The sequence below is a fragment of the Glycine max genome, chromosome 20 (genome assembly GCF_000004515.6).
Source record: "Glycine max cultivar Williams 82 chromosome 20, Glycine_max_v4.0, whole genome shotgun sequence".
Lineage (NCBI taxonomy): Eukaryota > Viridiplantae > Streptophyta > Magnoliopsida > Fabales > Fabaceae > Glycine > Glycine max.
This window is the reverse complement of record NC_038256.2, coordinates 37,307,527-37,328,452: the sequence shown is the minus strand read 5'-3', so window position 1 is coordinate 37,328,452 and position 20,926 is coordinate 37,307,527. Positions and strand designations below refer to the sequence as shown.

The window sequence follows — 20,926 nt, the reverse complement described above, 5'->3', positions numbered from 1 at the left end:
TATTATTAATAAAGTATTTAAATGTTAAAAAATGATTTTAAACAATATAACTCTAATAAAGTTTATTAAATTTTATTTCACTTTTCCAAAACAAATGAAATTTTAATTTTATCATTTTTAATATAAAATTTAAAAATTTATTATCCTACTTTTTAATATGATAAGTTATTAGAAATAAAATTCAAAAATTAGAAATATAAAATATATATTTTGATGTCATTTGACGTTTATCAGTTAACTTATCGATTAATCTTATTAAAACACACTTTCAGTTAAATTAATTATCTTTTAACTTTTCAGCTCCTAACTGTTTATGAGTTTTTTGTTTCTAACTGTTTATAAGTTTTTTGTTAGCTTATAAGTTTTCCACTAACTTATTAACTAATTTTATCAAATATTATATTTATGCATAATAATTTGAAGAGTTTAATTAAAATATTATTAGAATGCATGCATAATAATAATGTAGTGTTATACATTATTATGTATAGATAGATAGATTGGCATGTATTATAAATTATTTTTTAATTTTTATTTATAAATGGGTTCGATCAGTTTAATATAAGTCATAAATTTGGATAAGAAATAAAAAAAATAAAAATATCAAACAATATAAAATTATTAAATTTATTATTTAATTGGATATGATTTTAGAGTTTAATTTTTGTACAGTATAAAAAATATACTATCAACTAATTAAAAATCATGATTAAATATAAATTTAAAGATAATTATGATAAAAATTAACAAATTTATTATAAGTGACCATTTGTTACTGAATAATCATGAGAAAACTCTTTGTATTGTGAGTGAGTAAACTATTTTTATCATGCAGCAAAAAGATAAACTTTTTTCTGATGATTTTATATATAATTATGAAATAAATTCAAAATAATCTGAAATAAATTCATATGTACGTATATGTAATTTATGAAATCATTATACTAATCATATTTATTTCACTAAATATTTAAAAGGTGCTATACTATTTTTTATAATCTTAATATTTAAATTACATCTTATTCTTCTACTTTTATAAGCTTATTAATATAGTTAGTTTGAAACTATGTTTATATCTAATTTTTATTATTGTATTTTTTTGTTTTATATCCTAAAATATTTTTTTTAAAATAAAATACACCTCAAGGCTAAGTTTGTGAGGAATTGTAATTTGTTAGAAACTTAGAATTCATATATGAACATGTATTTTTACTTTTAAAAAAAATCAGTACTGTATCCGCTACACCTAGTCTTGAGTTGTTACACATGCCCAAAGTCTATGTGCAAAACCGTTCTAGAGTTGTATAAATGCTTAAATTAAACTTTATAATACAATGAAATTACATTTCACCAAGAATGCTAGAGTAGAGATAAAACCAACATAAATTGCACAACATTGGCCATCAAAGACACAGTTGCATACATGACCATTTCATCAATATAATATTAATTATTCTCATATTCTCACTCCAAAATATATATATATATATATGTTCTAAAATATCTACTGGTATGATTGTTTTTCTTTCTATTTTAAATTTTGTGATAGGGCTGATGATTAGTAGTGACGAACAATAGAAAAGAGGGATAGGCCAGGTTGACCGATAAATGATAATCATCCACTCGAATAAAGAAGAGTCTGAAGCATGTGAAAAACCCTTTCTTTCTTTCCAAACCTTGGTACTGCCAAAGCCATGCATTCTGTTCAAAAGACATAATTTACACGTGTTCCCAATCTTCATTCTGCAAATATCTTCTGCATGCGTGTTTTAAAGGCCAAGACTGAAATATGATATATCATCAATATTATTGTTAACTTTTATTAACAAAAATCATAATCACTCGATTCGGAATTGAATTATACTTAAATAACTCTTCATCTCTCAGAGAATCTTCAAAGAATCTACATGTGAAAATAAAAAATTCTTGTCACAAACTTAAACGTATATTACTAATTGAGTTACATTCGTTAATCTTCATCTTTTCTTTTTCAATGAAAATAAAATACCAAATCAAATATTCCTTGGTTGCATTTCCGTTGGGACCATAACACTCAGGGCTCGTGGCCAACCTTCATGTCAATTCAAGGCACATAACCTGCCAAGTGTAACCAAACCTTTCAGACCCCACCGCTGATAGTTCCACCTGTGCACACACTTGTTCAAACTAGCCTATACAAGACAATATAGGACATTACCTCATTCATAAGCAAATTCTCTACCACTAGCATTTTTTATATCTTAAAAATATAAAATAGATTTATTCTTTTTCCATTCAGTAAGTAAAAAGAAAAATAAGAAGATTTCAAATTACTATTTACTACTCTACCAAAAAAAAATTACTATTTACTATCGATATCTTGCTTAGCTAATGCTGGCTTATTTCAAAGTTTTTGTTTCTTCTTAAAAGCGCATTTAACTATGAATAAAAGAATATAACTTTTGAGCATTTAATTATTAATTTATATATCTTGGTAATAAGCATTCTTGGAACATTAGTTATAAAATTAAATTGAGAAAATATTTATTATATAAATCATAAAAAAATATAAAAAAAGATCACAAGGCAGTATAACTTTTTATCTCCCAATAAAAACATTTATATTTTAAGTTTTTTAATCAATGTCCTTATAATACCTCTTAACATTTTCCTTAATTTATTATAAGTGAAAAACGTACGTAACTTTCAAACTCAAATTCAATTGAAATTTAGTTTGCAAACCAAACAAACTAAAATATTTTAAAGTCAGATGTAGATTTACCCTTTTAACCAAATACAGACACAAAATCTCTATCTCAATTTTATCCAAAAAAAAATCTCTATCTCAGTCTCTCGTAGAAGTCCACCAATGTTTGTCTTATCTTATTGGCAAAATTACATATTTTGTTTCTCAATTTGTCTCCAATTTTAATTTTGGTCCCTTTTTAAAGTTATTGACGAATTTTGTCCTCCTATTTTATGCAATTACGTAATCTTAGTCCTCCAGTCCAGAATTAGACGTTGACTGTTATAAAGGAATGTTGATTGTCATGTGTCACGTTCTTATTGAATGATGACTGACACGTGTCATGTTCTGATTGAATGTTGAATTCATTGAAGATGAAATGGATTGTTGTTGTCATTCGTCAATCAGAATATGACAGGTGTCAATTATCATAACATGACTGACACGTGAACAAAATTCGTCAATAATTTTAAAAGGGGACCAAAATAAAAAATGGAGACAAATTTGGAGACCAAAAATACAATTTTACCTATCTTATTTTTGGTTGGTAGGAATCACCGATGTTGGGTTACATATCAAACGAAGCCCAATGGGATAGGGAGTCTAAGTTTGCAAGCCCATCTAGAATTTTTTTTCCTAATTGATGCATGAGTAATTTAAATCTTGTATAATAAAAAATATATTTTAAAGAGAAAATTAAAATATAAATTATAAATAATTAAGTAACAAAATCTATATATGTATAATAAATTATAGAATTATTTAAATTTTAACTATTACTTCTTACCAAGTGATGTAATTTTGCATTTTTATTCTCATATTTTCTTCAGATAAAAGGTGTTAAAACTTGTATATTTAATATTCATATGTGCTTAATATATATTATGTATATCAATTATTTGATATTACTTTAGTACAAATTAGTGTATGTTAAAAAACTATTGTTATAATCTATTATTATTTGCTATACAGTGACATATTTTTTATTTATTTTAACCGGCCTATTCAAATATTATATTTTATTTTAGCCTTTTTTACTAACTTCATATACTTTAAAATATTTTGTCAAAATTTGTAAAATTATATATTTATGCTTTAATTGTTTTTTTATTATGTGACACTACGAGAAATGTGCATATTAGAGTCAAAAGGTTAGGGTTTACCACAACATTGATTATACTAATGTCGTTCTAGCTGACGCTACGTGGATGCAAACTTTTAAATCTCATTTTATTTAATTTTCTAATATTAAAATACATAGCATTAACTAGGCCGACATTAAATTTGAAAATAGTGTCAGCTCAAAGCCCATGTTGAATCTAATCAAGGTATTTAAGTTAGTGTTGGTCTTGTTCATCATGCTAATTTTAATGGTACAATAAAATGCATTAAAAATAGTAAAGAATATTGAGGTTAATGCTAGAGAGATTCACACTAAGTTGACTCTAACAAAACATTTTGCTTAATATTAATCTTTTTGAGTTAATTATAGTTAATTAGCATTAACTAGACTGACACTAAGTTTGAATATTATGTTTCCCGTGTCAAGTTTTTCCATTTTTTTTATTTCTTTCCTCGACCCTCATCTTTTGTGTACAAAATATTGTCGTCATGATATCTTATTATTAATTCCATTACTATATATAATCCTCTTTGTCTCTCTCATTCTTTGTGTTTCTCTTCTTCTCTCACATTCTTTGTGTCTTTTTTCCTCTTTCCTCATCCCCTTCCTACACATATAGAACCCCCCACCCCTCAATTGCCATGAGTCTTATTATCGTTGTGAGAGTTCACTGCTAAATAAGTAGTTAACAAGTGTTAGATATTAATAGGTATCATTTTTGGAATGTTCACTTAACTTTCTATCAAACACGGAAGTAGTTATATAACAAATGCCACATAATAGTAGAGAAATAGAATAATTATTTTTAATTTTTTATAATTTATAAAGACTATGATTAAATTTATAGCTAGTTTATTTTATAGAGACTTAAAAATATGTTTAAGTTTAAATATCAAAATAAAAAATATGATGTAGTACATTTCTTTTTCGATCGTGATAATACAAGTGTTTGGTTTGGTGTTGTGTTAGGCATGGTATAGTCAATTCTTCTTCATCCCACTTCCACCTGTTTTCAGTACTCAGTGGTTCATATCCGTGGGGTTTAGGAGAGCTTTCAGCAGCTCTTGTCAGTGAACGATGCCAAGTGTAAAAGAACAGTATTGATGCAATACATATGCAATGCAACAAAAGGAAAACAGTATGCCAATGCAAGTAGTAACCATTCATCCATCCCCACTCACGACAATGCATATATTCAATCTAATCTTTAAAAATCGTAAACTGTAACACCCCAATAACAAGTACAACATTAATATTAATATATTATGTGTAACCAAAAACAAAATCTAATCAGTTAGTTATAAATAAATGGTATTATTTTTTTATTTATTCTATATTAGCTCACTCTTCTATGGGCGCAGTTGAAATACATTAAACAACGACAGTGCTTAGTATTTGGTGATTAGTATGAATGATATGATGATGTTTGTCGGTTATCCAGAACACGTGGAAGCAAGCTATTGAGACTTGAAGGTGCAACGTGTCACCAATTGGAAGAACTTATATGCGTTGCGTGTCAATATACCAAACGCTTTTTTGTTGCGTCGGTGAAGCAGCTACTCTCTCTCTCACCATATGCCACACTCCAGTCTTCACTCACTCTCTCGCTTGACACGTTAAAATAAATCACACACACACACGCCTTTCCATATTTTTCCGTTATCGTTCTAGAATGCACACAATCAATTTTATAATGTACGTAAATTCTAATAATGGAAAATATATATGATGTGATATTTTTCTTTTCCAACCTGATGATGTGATAATTGTTTAATCATATGTAGTCATTAGCTACTGGTGAGAACTGAGAATTTAACCGATGCAGTTCATATAGACACGAGTTTTTGTTAAAGTAAACTTATATATATATATAGGAACCAGTATTTAATATTAACTCTCTCATTTGTATTTAATATTAAGAATTATTATTTAATTCTCTTACTTCTCATAATAAAATACTCTTTTTCACCTGATATGTCTATATATATATGACATGAAATTAAATATAACACATTATATAATATATGATATATTTAATTGTTACTAGTAATCATGTTAAAATTAATACCTTATAAAATCTGTATTTATTATTTTAATGATCATTCTAACTTTTAAAATATTAATACTTACCATTTGTTTCAAGTTTTTATCAGTTGAATATATATTTTCATTTTATAAAAAAATGAAAAACATTTTTAAAACGAAAACTCCATCGTTAGTCAAAAGTTTTAAAAACTAAACTCCCATTGAAGTTTAAATTTTAAAACAAGAGTCATTAATAAAAAGTCTAATTATGTTTTCTTCCACGTAAATTTCACTCAAACGGCACTTCTGTTTGTCATGAAAAGGAGTTGCACATATTAATATGCATAAAATGTGTGTCAACTGTAAATATTTTTATAAAATAGTTATTAATTAAAAATCTAAAATATAAAATTGTGATTTGGCAGAATCACGTTGATCTCATTTTGACAAAATCGGTTTCACAACATTTATGATTCTCCTCATCCATAGTAGTTCATTATTAGGAAGTGTTGTATATCTTTTTTAATTTGACTTTAATTATTTAATATTTACAATTAACCTCAAATTAAATGAGACAATAGATAAAATAATTAAGAAAAATAGCAAAGAAAGAATTAAGGTTCTATTATTCTAAAATTACTTTAAATACGTCTTCTAACTGATCTTCTCATCTGTTAATAACAATTTTGATATTTTTTATGAGTTTATTGGAATATACTGTTATTGTAAAATGTTCCCGTATTTTATAATTTTTAGATTAAAATATTTCAGATACCTTCAAAATTTTAATTTTTGAATACTTCCGAAAAAAATATTTTATATATAAAAAATATGTTTCTTATTCTCATTCTTAGTCAATAAAAAAAAGAATTGATAAATATTTCTTCCATCACAAAATAATTAACATTTCATCATACAATAAATAAATAAAAGAGAATGATAATGTTATAAAATTAACTTTACATTATTAATAATTTATTTATAAATTTTATTGTTTATTATTAAAATTATAAGAGATATAAATAAAAAATGATTTATATTATATTAAAAAATTAAAGTGATAATTATTTTAAGATAAATTATTACAAGAGAGTATTAAATTCAAGCGATCACGGAAATAAAAGTACTTGAAAAGTCATAGATAGAGGTGGCACGTGGTGGTGGTGTAGTTGTTTGCTTAGTTGTAGTTGTAGTTGTAGTGTGCCAACTAACGTATAAACGATCACTGATAGCATTAGCATAGCAGTGGAAGTGGTTGCCTAAACCACGAAAGTCTAAAGGCACCACAGTGATCAAAGCCATGACGCCAAGGCCCAAGGGAAGGAGACCTTTCCATTTATCGCCACGAGGCGTCTAAATCTACCTCCCAGTTCACATCTTCAATTTTTCTTTTTCAAAAACAAACAGTTAAATATCTAATTTAGCATGGTTCCTTTATAATGTTCTACCTACATCAAATAGGATATAAGGATGCAAAACTCATGCGTAAAGAGAATTCATACATCAATTTAATAAATATTTTAAACGTTTTCTTAGTTATTGAAAATTGAATATAAAAGGGTTACCAGAATAAAATAAATAATTTTACTGACGGTTACCACTTACCAGAATAATTAAAATCTTAAATGATTCACAATTGACCAAAAACATTATTGTGAATAAAGAAAGATATTGCACGAATAAAATGTCTAAAGAGGTTTAAAAAAACAACAAATTTATTTTTAACAAGATTAAACATGGCCGCGTTACCATTTATGTGCAAATAATAATAATAATATGTTAAAAGAAGTAAATACTAAATCACTAACTAGTATTCTTCTTCTGAATAAGTCATGACGCATTTGGTTGACATTCAAAAGACCAAGCTGGCATTATAATCCCGGACAACTTGGTTTTTTTTTAATAAGAAAAAAAAAGGTACTAATTCCAATCCAAAGCTCCAATCTAAAGAAGGGTAAAAGAGCACGCCCCAAGATTGACACGTTTTATAAATTATAATCCAAATTGAGGGAAGAAAATTCGAGTTACATTACAGCATCTCATAATAAAAATGAATATCGTGTTTTACACGCAGGGCAACGAGAAAACTATGACTGGCACAACCACACCCACACCCACACACACGATGATTTAGATTCCCTCAATTTCAGTCTTCATAACCACAACCATTACCTAGGTGTGGCGTGGGGTTAATTGATGTACATACATATAGAGAGAGAGAGAGAAAAAAAAGGGTAAAGATAGGGCAGACGTACTTACGTAACGTAGTTTTGACTTTTTCTAAGTCATCCATTTCATTCACTCGCTCTTTAGTTGACCGACTTCACTCTTTTCATCATAACATCCCTATATAAAGGCTCTATGCTCACATCCACTAACTCCACACAAGACACTCAAATTACATGGTCATAGTGTACACCTAGTTAGGCAAACACACCAAACACCAAACACCAAACTAGTTGGCTCAATTCTCTTTGAATGGCTTTGGAGGCTTTGAATTCACCAACAGCAGCCACCACTCCGTTCCGTGGCTACCAAGAAGAGGAGGAGGACGAGGAGGCTGACCTTCACTTACGTGAGCCTTGGGCTAAAAGGAAACGCTCCAAACGACCGCGTTTTGAGACGGAGGAAGAGTACCTCGCTCTTTGCCTCATCATGCTCGCACAAAGCGGTAACACCAGAAACATCCACAACAACAACACCCAATTACCGTCTTCTTCACTGTCAGACAAAGAAGCGTCGCCGCCGGTGAAACTAACACACAGGTGCACCGTTTGCAACAAGGCCTTTGGTTCTTATCAAGCACTCGGTGGACACAAGGCCAGCCACCGCAAGGCCTCGTCGGAATCCAACCCCACCGCCTCCGTCTCTGCCCTAGCCAACGACAGCGTTTCTGCTTCCACCGTCGGCGGCGGAAGGATGCACGAGTGTTCCATCTGTCACAAGAGTTTCCCTACCGGTCAGGCCCTGGGTGGCCACAAGCGCTGCCACTACGACGGCGGGAACAACCACAGTAACAGCAACGCCAACGGAAACAACAGCAGCGGCGCCACTACCTCCGACGGCGGCGCTGCCTCCTCCTCCCACACGCTCCGTGGGTTTGACCTGAACCTTCCGGCGCCGCTGACGGAGTTCTGGTCGCCGATGGGGTTTGATTTCGGGAAGAAGAAGGTAGGCGGTGAACAAGAGGTGGAAAGCCCGTTGCCGGTAACCGCCAAGAGGCCGCGTTTGTTTACAGGGGAAGATGATGAAACCGCGTAGATTTGTTTGCAGAATTTTATTTTAAATTGATTGAAATTGAATTTGTTGCTGGTATATCGCGAATATGATTATGAATTCAAACCAGTTAGTTTAATTTTCATTTTATGTTTTTTTTTAGTATATAGGTGGGATTGGGATTTTGTTTCTGCTACTCTGTACAGACAAATTTTGTTCATTGCTTTTGGACTCTTCTTTGTCATTGATTCAATCTAACAATTGCTTTCATCAGTAATGTTTATGCCAAAGATAAATATAAGTTAATTCCCATCATATACAGATTCCTATATAAATTTATTTCTTGGCTTGTTCAGAACTTGGTGCGTGAATTTAATTTATATATTATCTTTAAATTTAAATTGTTTTTTTTTTTTATCAACCATTCAAATATTGATCATTAAAATTTACTGATTTATGGTTTCGGATTTAACTAATGATTTTTTTTACGTGAAAAGGAAAGTATATCTGAAATTAAATATTTTTTATTTCTTGTATTAATTACAAGGAAAATTATTAATCTATTTTTTACTCAATTGAACTTGATTGTCTCTCTTTTACTGGTCATATGTATGTTACTTTGAGTAATAAGAAAATTAATAAGATTCTTCATTAAATTGGTTTCGCTTTCTAGTGGTCAGATTCAAGTACAAGTTGCAGAATACATACAATTCCGAAGGAAATGAGAGAAAGCAAAAAAAAAAACAAATGGAAAACTGAATTTAGACCACGTTAAATGTGGTAAAAGACACGTGTCTGAATTTAAAATTTTGACATCTTCTACACAATTTTTGTTTTTCCAATTCATATATTTAGAATGGATTATGATTATATTACCAATTTGCACCTTAAAAGAGAGTCGAATCTAATACTACCAAATAACCCACCATCATAAAACATATAATTAATATATGAGAAGTCTATTAATAATGGTGGGTGGTATACTGAGACCCAAATTAATTGACCACTTAAGGATGGATTAAGTCAAGGTCTTTCTCCAATAAAAATAATCAGCATGGTGGGGTTTTACTTGGGCCCAAAAACATCCACTGCATGCCGCGTGAACAACGCAGGGACAGCAGGAACAAAATTTGCTTGCTTAATTATTATTGTTTAATTAGGTTATTTTTTGACAGCTTAAATGAACTGTATTCATTAATGGAGTTTATTAAAAAAATTTCAGCATATTTGAAAGTCCCACTGATTGTTATTTTTAATTTTTGATAATTAATCCGTTGCAAGTCCACTATATCTCGCATAAAGATCTAGAATTTAAATGAGAGAAAAAAAAAAGTGCTAATGAAAGGCTACACACAATTAGTTGTGCAATGTCATGTTAGGGCAATGGGTAATTAAGGTGGGTTGAACCGAAATCCTTGCCATGTGGTTCCTGCCTTTAATGCACATGTTGGTATCATTATACCAAATTTGCAACCGCTTTATTTTGTGGCTAAGGACACTTGTTATTGGGTTGGCAAATCTATCTACCCACTAATTAATAACAAGTCTTTGTACGTATCCACTATCCAGAATCTTGTATTAGACAAGAGATGTTAATTTTTACCACAGCCTTGTAAGTAACAGGGAAAAGTACTTACCCCTAAACTCTACTTTCTAATTCTTTTATAATTAATACTATAAGGTTTGAGATATCAAAGTTAGGGTGGATCCAAATACTCCTTTACTTTTTCTTTTTTTTTTAAAAGTCAATGCAAAAATCCCAAATCTTTCTCAGTTTTTTACAGGTCCGTAACTTTTCTTTCATTCTTAAATATAATTTAGTGCTAGTAATAATGTATTAATTAACTAAAAAGTAATCCTAATATTCAACCAAATGTAGCCAGATCACCACTCTTGATCTGTTTGGCCGGGTGGGTACGTTATTAATTAACACTTTACGAAGGAATGAGTACAATAAGCTCTTCTAGCTAAATTGTAAGTAGTTATCTCATGACCGAGTTGCATCTGGCAAGACGTGTGGGGAATGCTTCAACAACGCGCGTGTGGTACAGTGTACTAATAATGCATTCAACTAAGCTACGTTAATTGAGTTGTGAGCAAGTATATATATAATTTTCCAAAGCTTTTGGATGAGAAAGTAGCCTTATGCGTTATTCTATATGCGGTTATAACAGTTTTCAAATATTAGAGTTAAACTTGAATAGAATATGAATCACATCAGAAACAGATTTTTCACATGATACTAACTAAATATTCACATAATAAATTACATATGCTTATTATGAAGACATGGGATACTTATAAAATTGTGAAAAAACTAACATTAAGAAGTTTGTGACTTGAAGGAGTGTGAATCCTATGCCATGCGTGTCGTGTTGTCAAGGTCGGTTCCTCCAAACACGGTCTTCTTTCTCTAACATATTTTATACTGTATGCTAGTCCAGACACATACGTTATTGAGCCTTCCATAAGTAAATTTGCATGCAAATTAATTGAAGTAGAATGTCCTTAATCGTTTATGCGAAGAAGCTTGAGTGCACATTAGTAGTACTGCTTTTGACACTCAATTTTTATTTTATTTTATTGTTCTGAAAGCTTTTGAACGAAGGAAAGGAGATTGAGAGATTAATTGTTTTAATCGAAATTTTAAAAATATAGAGCTACAGAATTATGCTCCTGTTAATCAAAATAATGTAAAAATAAAATAGAAAAGTAATTAAGAAAAAATTACAAAATTAAATCCTTACAATAATTAATTGTTTTATCTATTGTAATTTTATAATGCTTATAAATATAACTTGCAAATTTTAATTTAAAATAAACACGTTCTCTTAATTAGTTTATACCCTTCCAATTGGAATGGGAGAAGACTTTTAAGGGTTGACATAACCCTTCAAAAATCCTAAATAAATTAAATCTCATCCAAATAGCAATTGAAAATAAAATTCAGGAAAACGGAGCAATCTCTTTGTGACGAAATTTTTTAAAAGGTTGCTTTCTTTTTCTTATTTCGTTTCTTTTCTTTTGTTTTAGAATAAAAGAGTAAATAAATAATATATAGGATCATTATAAAGGCTGCCAATGTATTTAAAGGAAGAAAGTTTCAAAAGCAACATGTATAATATTCCTTATCATAGTGGATATACCAGAGGGTATACATGAACATGACAAAACTTGAAGGATAACCTTGTTGCATGGATTAAGTAGCGCATGTTAATTTGAATATTATATATAATTTGCATATCCTGAAATTATTTTGGGGAATAAAAACCGAGTTTCTTGCATAAATAACATATTTGACAAAGTCAAGTTAATTTGCATTTGAAAATGATTTTAATTAAGTCTTAAATCATGATTTGAGTATAAATAAATTAAACTGCTTTCCCATTGTGTGAAGCCACATTAACTACAAGGCATGATCCACGTACACCTTTACAAAATCTGAGGGGAAGAAACTCAAGAAAGATGCAGAGGCTTCGATAAGATCAAAGGAATTTGTGTCCTTTGCGTACGGGAGGTAAATATGGATGAATTAGCTCTTTCTTGCGTTTGCTTTGCCTTTTTAGAATGGAAAAGCAGCATAAGTCAGTTTCTTCAATATTGTACCACTACTACCTTCCCAAGAAACAAACTAATTAATGATTTAAGTAATCTCCAAAGAAAAAACTCATGGGAAATAATTTAAGATGTACGTGGATCTCAAGAAGACTTAAAAACGTTCAAGAAAGGCATGAGAAACGTGAAAGAAACACCATTTTGTTGTGCATTCATTAATTTGTTTCTGTTAGTCCACTTCTTTAGTTCTATCTCAGTCAATTAATTTTATGACAATAACTCAAACAACACTTGTGTATGTTTTTTTTATCAATAAATATTAATTTATTAATTTTGTTAAAAATATCAGTTGAAAAAATTCAAGTTCATAATATCTACTTATGCGTGTTATTAAAAAAATAATATCACTTTTTTGCGGAAAAAAAATCATTCTCTTCGACATTTAGCAATACTTCCAACCCATTAGGATCGGTGTAGTGTGTTGAATACATAAGATCATATATTTAAATCTCAATGCAATCATTATAAAAAAAAATTGAAATACTTTTTATGTATAGTTAATTCATCAATTAATTAGAAGAGACGTTTCTTGATTTTGCATATTAGTATTAATTAATGTTTCTTAATTCTTAAGTGAAGTGAAAACTCTTGTATTAACGGAAGAGGGTCCTTAATTATAATGATGTGTTGCTTTCGTCACTTACTGACTATTATTTAAATTAATTAATGATTAACATGATAATCATGGATATATGTTAGTATGTTTGTAATTGTAGGTGATATGCGTAGTCGGAGTTTTCTGACTATATTGTCACGTATATTGACTTTTGAAATATATAGTGACAGGAGTAAGAAACATTAAATTCAGTGAGCTGCCTCTCCCAAAGTAATACATCTGGTAGCAGCCTAGTAGGTGGCAGACAGAGTGAAGACTGAGGACTGATGAATCAGTGTTGTATTCCGAAATGTTTTTTTTTTAAAAAAAATTTATTTAAGATTTAATAGATTAATCACGATTTAACGATAATAACTAAATAAAATGATGTTATTTTAATTTAAAGCATATATTAAATAAAATTAAATAAAAATAATGTAATATTTTATATTTTCATAATATTAAAAACTAAATTCTTAAAATTTAGTCAAATACAATGTTTTTTTTTCTTTCAAATTTTTAGTGTATTTAACCTTTGACTCTTCGATTAGGATAATTTTGTTTGTAGTTTACATTTATATATATTTTGATCAGATTATTAACTCCTTTAATAGATTTTAAGTTAAAGAGTGTTTTTTTTAAAGAGAAATTAAAGAGTGGTTTAAACTATATTTTAAGGGCTAAAAAATTTATTTTTTAAAGAAAAAATAATTTAGATAAACACACTAAAAAAATATAAAATCATTTATTTTATTAGAATAGACACTTATTTACGGGGCTAGTTTATGTTAATAAATAATATCTATTTTAATAAATAAATTTAAACAAACTGGTTGATATTATGTCTGTCTTTATATGATGTATGGAATTGATATGTTACTTAAGGTCCAACGTCATATTAATTAAATAGGTATATTTGGGAGCATTCTTAAATGTAAATAAAATACTAAAAATGGAAATTTTAAAAATGGTTAATTGAATTGAATTAATAAATATGAGAGAAATCAAAGTTATTTTAAGAGCAATTTTTCCTTTAATGATTCCTTCTACCAATTGAATTTTATTAAAACAGCCATTAAATACTTTGATATTAACTCAACAATAATTTACACAAATTTAAAATAAAATAGATTTAATAATAAAATGCAGATTAAAAAGGTAAAAGTATATGTAGGTAAAATTTTGTTTTAAAATATCTTAAAAGTTGATTTAATTGATAAAGGAATATTTTATATGTAATTTTTCAAATATATCATTATGTTTATTATCATTGAATTAAAAAAAACAAGCATTAACTAAAAAATTAAAGAAAGAAAACTTCTTTTATTAAATTACTATTTAATTAATAAAAAGAATGTTAATTTGATATGAAAGGTAAAGATATGTATCACAAAATAAAAAATAAAATACATCTTTCTACACGAGAAAGAGAACTCAAATATAAACTATCCTTACTTTCAGTTAAGTTTTAAGAACGAGCATGCAAACTTACAGTGAAAGAGTGAATTTATCAGGAAAGCAATGACATAATCTTCAACTTTTTGCTTACTTTTCCAACCTCTACTAAGTTGCCACGGGCAATGGCTTGTTTGGGACGGAGGCGATGATCAAAAATAAAAACACCCATTTGTTCATTCAATCATATGAACCAAATTCTATCCAGGGATTAATTAAATTGAATAACTATATTTGGCCAAATGGCAAAACCAAACGGTTATTAAGTCAAATAAGACGAATATGAGATTTAATAGATTTAGAGTCTATGCCAGACAGTTTAGGTTCATCGTCAATTGCTATGTGCTTAATGACCTTTATTTTCTCTTTTTAACGAAAATACAGATAACACGGTTTTATCAACTAGTGGCTCGATTTGATATGATTTATTAGGGCTTGCTTTTGCTGGAAAGAAGATTATGTGTTTATCATCCTTACGGGGAAAGGGTGTGTCACTGCATTTGGTAATCAGAGAATTTTGAGGCCAATACAATTCAGTTATGCCTACTTATTTCAATTAAATGTCATTAATTCGTTTATGGTTAAGGTCACCAATGCATCCATAAACATTTATTTTACTGGCTGTAAATAATTTATCTAAGGTAGACATTTAACGATGATGCAGTAATAAATATTCCTCAAGCAGATATTTCTTTTTAATTATATTAAACAGTAACATTTTTTTATAAAGGCATATTAAACACTAACTTAAACCGATTAATTATGCAAAGTAACAAATAAAGAATTATTGCATATATATCTCTGTTTGATATAAGTATATATACTTCCTCAAATACTGTTTCTTCTACAATTTTAATTTGATAGTCATCATAGTCTCCGAGCGAGTTTCATACAAAAGGTTAATAGGATTATGAAGTATCATCTGATCTGCATAATTATTTTTGCTATTGAAGTATTGATTAAATAGAGCTCAACACCACATGTACACTTTTATATATGAAATTTTTTGGTTCTTACCAATTCACGTGACAAAACACTATTGGTTACTTGTGTGAAGGTGTTTTTACAATGCACGTGTATTTTTTTCATAGTAACCTATATACACGTACAGTTGTTTTCTATATCATTCCTCTTTTACCTCAATCTTTGCTCGTCTCTGTTTTTTATTTTTCATTCTATGTATCTATCTTTGAAAACTAATTTCCAGTATTTTTTATTTTATTTCATTACAAATTTATTTTTCTTCCTTTTCTTCTTCATAAAAACAATGCCTAATCTAGTATACGAGCATGACTCATAAATTTAAATTTAAAAATTATATTTCTGGAAAAACAAAAGGAGTTCAACAATGAACAAAAGAATTGAAAAAAAATTGTTTTCGGAAGAGAGAGGTTAGAGAAATAGAGGGAAATAAATTTTATGGAAGAAAAAAGGTATCCTGATGAAAAATGGAATTAATTGAAAAATGAATAAAAGAGAAAGATAATTAAGTAAATTTATATACAAAACAAAGGAGAAGAGGAGCTTACTTAGTAATATTAGAGGTTTAGATAACAAAAAGGCTAAGACAGACTGTGTACTTAGCCCACACATGAACATGGAGAGGCAAAGCGTTGATCTTGTTGGGCTTAAGACATAGGCTCGTTAAGAATGTGGAATTGTGTTTTTGTATAATCAATTTCTGCTAGTTATACTGCATTTTAATTTTTTTCTTTTATTTTAAAAGTATTATTATGTATAATAAAATGTTTAAATATAAATAATAGAATTTCAATAATTTAAAAGTACTAAACAAAACATTCTGAAACTACGTTTGCCTAATATATTCAAAATACTTCCAGAAATTTAATTATGCAACAATACATTGAAAAAGTATTTTATAAAACAATTTTTTTTCAATGTATTAATTTTTTTAAAAAAAAATTGGATATATAAAAAATTTAAATTTCTATTTTACAAATTTAATTTTGAAACATGTTAAATACTCTTAAAATAATTTCATTTTATAACATTAAAAATATCTTTAAAAAATTTAATTCCAAAGTAGATTGAACACTCTGTAAGAAATGTAATTTTAAAATATTTTTTAAGAAACATATACACGTATATTTTATTGACAATGTTGAAGTTTTTTTTTACACTGTAATCTTACTAATATAATTGAAAAGTATAAACCTTTATAGTAATTAATTAAAAATTCCTATTTACAGTAATTTGTAACTGATTGATGCTGTAAACTATTTGTATTGGCTATATATCAAAATTAAACTTACTTAAAATGAGATAATTTTGAAAAAAAAAAAGACACCATTAAAATATTTTGTTTTGGGCATAGCCTAGACTAAAATGGAAACAACTTGGAGGCCCAAAATTAAAAGAATTCATAAATTAGTAAGTGGTCAGGGAATTGCTATGTCCACTCACTCTCCTTTTATCGAATACACTCCCCTTTTAATGAAAATATTAGGTTGCGACTGCCTATGATATCGCCGCACATACTTCCGCGGCAAAGACATTGTCATCATCACAAGGATATTCAATGTTTACTGTATTTTATCTTTACAATGTATCAAATTTGCAGCTTAGTTCACCTGTTAGGAATTTTGATTTTGCTTTAGCTTTCATCTTGATTCTCTTGATGGCGGATGCTTCTGGCATAGTCTTCCATGAATAGTTTTGTTTCTATTTTGGCCTACTAGCCCTTTGTTTAACGCATGAAAAATATGAAATTTGCAGCAAGGTAGTGATGTTGAATCAAAACAATGTTTATAAAACAGAACATTGCTTTAAAAGATCGAAGTAACAGGAAAATATATGCTCGCATAACAATCCTCGGTTTAATGGACTTGCAGAGGAATTGGGCACAAATAGAGACTCTCTTCTTGCGAAGATTGAGCCCTCAAAGTCAATGCTATTTGCACCCATGATTCACGAGCTGTGGTATCCTGGTATATGAAGTCAAAAAACAAATGAAGCATTGGGCCTTGTGATGGTGCCAACATCCGTAGAGAAGGCCTAGTCTTTTTTGACAGTGGTGGAGATTGGAGAAGGCAATGGGAGAGATTTGTGGAGAGTGAAAGGGAGTGTGTTTTCAGGGATATTTTTGGAAAATAAAATCAAATGGGGAGTGTACTAATAAAACTAATAAAAAGGATAAGTGTATATAATAATGCCAGTAATTATATGTGAGTATATAAGTAGTTCAGCCTATTTAAGCACCGTACTTAATAGGCTGGGTCACCTTGGTACATAATAAAAATGAGCTCTTATTTTCTTGACTTGCGTATGACTTAGGGCATTTATATCTTGCATTTTCCAAAAGCCTATAGCGGACAAAAATATCTCTTTATTAGACACCTTCATTCCGAAATGCTTATTCCAAAATAGGATACTCTTTAGGAATATAATTTTTATATATTGGAATATTTATTACGAAGTAAGTTTTCAAAGTGTTTATTTTATTATGAAATAATTATTCCAAAATGTAGGTTTGTTTATTTTAGAATAACTATTCTGAAAACATATTCTATTTCAGAATAGACATTCCAAAATAGGTGACAAGACCCCTCTTTTCTTTTTCAAACTTGAATGTGCCAATGTATAAGCCCCCCCCCCCCCCCATTATTGTCCTTCTTCTAACTTTGTTCTCAACAAGTCCAACCACCACCATCGACAAGGCAGCATCACTGCCAAGAGGATGACAGCACATGAATTGGATACCTGAACCTTGGGTGGCGATACGTTCATATTCTAGAAGATAGGTTGCTTGGATGGCGCAGGAAAGAGGGAGAATAGGTGTTAAGGTTGAGGGTATTTTTTATTATTGAGATTTTTGGGGAGGTGTAGGATACTAATGCCCTTGCTTAGCTAGTAGTTAAATAGAGCGACTTGTAAAAATAAGAATAAGAAATTAAAAAAAAACTGAAAAATATATTTTTCTCTTTTGTGGATTTTAACTTGTTAATAATTCATTGCATTTATAATATGATATTACAAAACGAACAATTAATAAAAAAAATAATTGACCACGTATCGTTATGCTAAGTGTTAAACTGCTTACATAACCTGTTTAACTCATTGGTTAAGTTTTATAGATTGATAAAAGTGGTGCATTGAAATGAACTACTTATTTTTGGGGTTCACAACCGGCATGTATTTGTGGTATGTGGAACCACCAAACCACCCTCCGTTTGGTAGGGTAGAAATAAAAGGTGGGGAATGAAAAAGTTACCAATTAGTAACATTTTAAATATTTTATTTTAATTTAAATATTTTATTTTATTTTATTTTTATTTTATCTACCCAACAGAATATAAAATCGAGTCATGTGTAATTTTTTCTTTTAAATTTTTTTCAATGATACTTTTGAAGAGTAACTAAACATGATTTCAAAGACTTAAATTGATTTTAGTCTCAAACATACTTTTTGACTTTTTCACCAAAAATTCAAACATAAGTCTTCAACACTACACTTGAGTTTAACGTCACGGTTGGATGCTTAAATAACACAGTAGGAATTCAAAGGGATACAATAAGAGAATATAAGAAACATTTGTAGCAAAAGAAAGAAGATAAAACACCAAAAAAAGGAAAAAGGTAGCGTACGTAAGAAAGAAAGAGATGAGCGTATAAAATGAGGGCAATTTGATAAGAGATTGACGTGGACGAAAGTTTGTGTGTTTTAATTTGGTAAGTTTCTCTCTTCTATCGCAAGTGATTATTTAGAGAAGCAACTCCAAAAAAGCATAAGCTGATTATTTTCTTATTCTGGTTCTTGAATTATTTTTTTTATACAAACATCTAAAAATTTGCTACAGTTGATTTTTTCATAAAAAAACTGATTCCTTTCAGAAATAATTGTAAACAAACGCAGTCTAAAAAATTGTAACCATATTATCACAATATAATAAAAAGCTGAGAGGAAACGAGTAATTAAAGTTGTTTCATATGCATTGAATCTTGATACCTTTATTTATTGAGAAGTATACTATAAATGGTTTCTAAGCTCTATATTTTATTTTTTTGTTTTATATATTCGACCTCATCAATGCCATGAATCATGATAAACATGGTTCGTAAATTGTACTAACAGCACCATATGCATTCGCAGTTTTTGATATCGTACGACTTTTTTCATTTTCTTATTGCTGTCAAAAGCAGAAATAATTAATGGAGATGGTGCTTAAAGCTAAACTTAATGTAGTGCTCCGTACCACCGCACATATTGACACGTTATACATTCAATTCACTTTGTGCAAACACGTTCAGTGTAGGAACTATCTAGGAACGATGAACGTCATATGCAAAAGGCAACGCATGCTACCATCCAATGATGCTTATAAAGTCATTATGTGGCAAGATCTCTCAACAATTTGAAGATGATACCCATAATTAGAGTATCATTTCATGGCACAAGTTTGTATGATTATGCATATTTTGAAGCTATCTGACATCGTCTAAAACTTTAAAAGCTGTTGCTTTAATTAACATGTCTATTTTATATTAATGCCAAATATATTACTATCTATCATATATGTATTACTCTAAGTCTCTTTCAATACGTGGGATTTAAGTCTAAAGTTTTGTTTTCACTTTTAAGATTATGCTTTAATAAATTTAACATTTATAATTATGTGTTCTACCTAACGGTATGATTCTTCTTATGGTTTTTTTTCCCCTTTCAACTGGCACAGTTGCAGCAAATGTTATTATAAGCCATGTGAATTCTAGTACGCAGAGATCACCAATTAAATTTCCGTACTAATTTCTTTAACTGGCTAGTTTGTGCATGATGAGTTCTGAATGCAATTGTTGTTTTTAATTAGTCTGAAAATAAATCAAGTAGTACCATTTGCATTGCTAGCTATGATCTCAAAGTTTATGCGCAAAATCTGCAGCATTAAACCGTTACAGGTTTCTCACACACTATTATGATTACGCTGTTCCCTACCCTACAAATCCCTTTCTCTCTGTGATATCGTGATCCAAAGAAACTAGAGTAGCTAGGTTGATATAGAAATTGACATTTTCTAGAGATATATAATGGTAGCCCTATATCACAGTCCCAAATCAAGTTATTTTTTCTTTGTTTATTTTGTCTAAACATTAGTCTCAAAGATACAAATTTTGGCAAAGATGGGTGAGCCAAGGTCAACATTAATAGAGATGGACA

At 29.2% G+C, this 20,926-nt stretch overlaps 1 protein-coding gene across 1 annotated transcript; it reads left to right on the top strand.

The window, feature by feature from the left end:
• Nucleotides 1-7,883: 7,883 nt before the first annotated feature.
• Nucleotides 7,884-9,366, top strand: LOC100819484 (zinc finger protein ZAT10). Its single transcript, XM_003555940.5, has one exon. It carries the CDS (start codon nucleotides 8,352-8,354, stop codon nucleotides 9,132-9,134), a length of 783 nt encoding a protein of 260 aa, XP_003555988.1. The 5' UTR covers nucleotides 7,884-8,351; the 3' UTR covers nucleotides 9,135-9,366.
• Nucleotides 9,367-20,926: the final 11,560 nt, after the last annotated feature.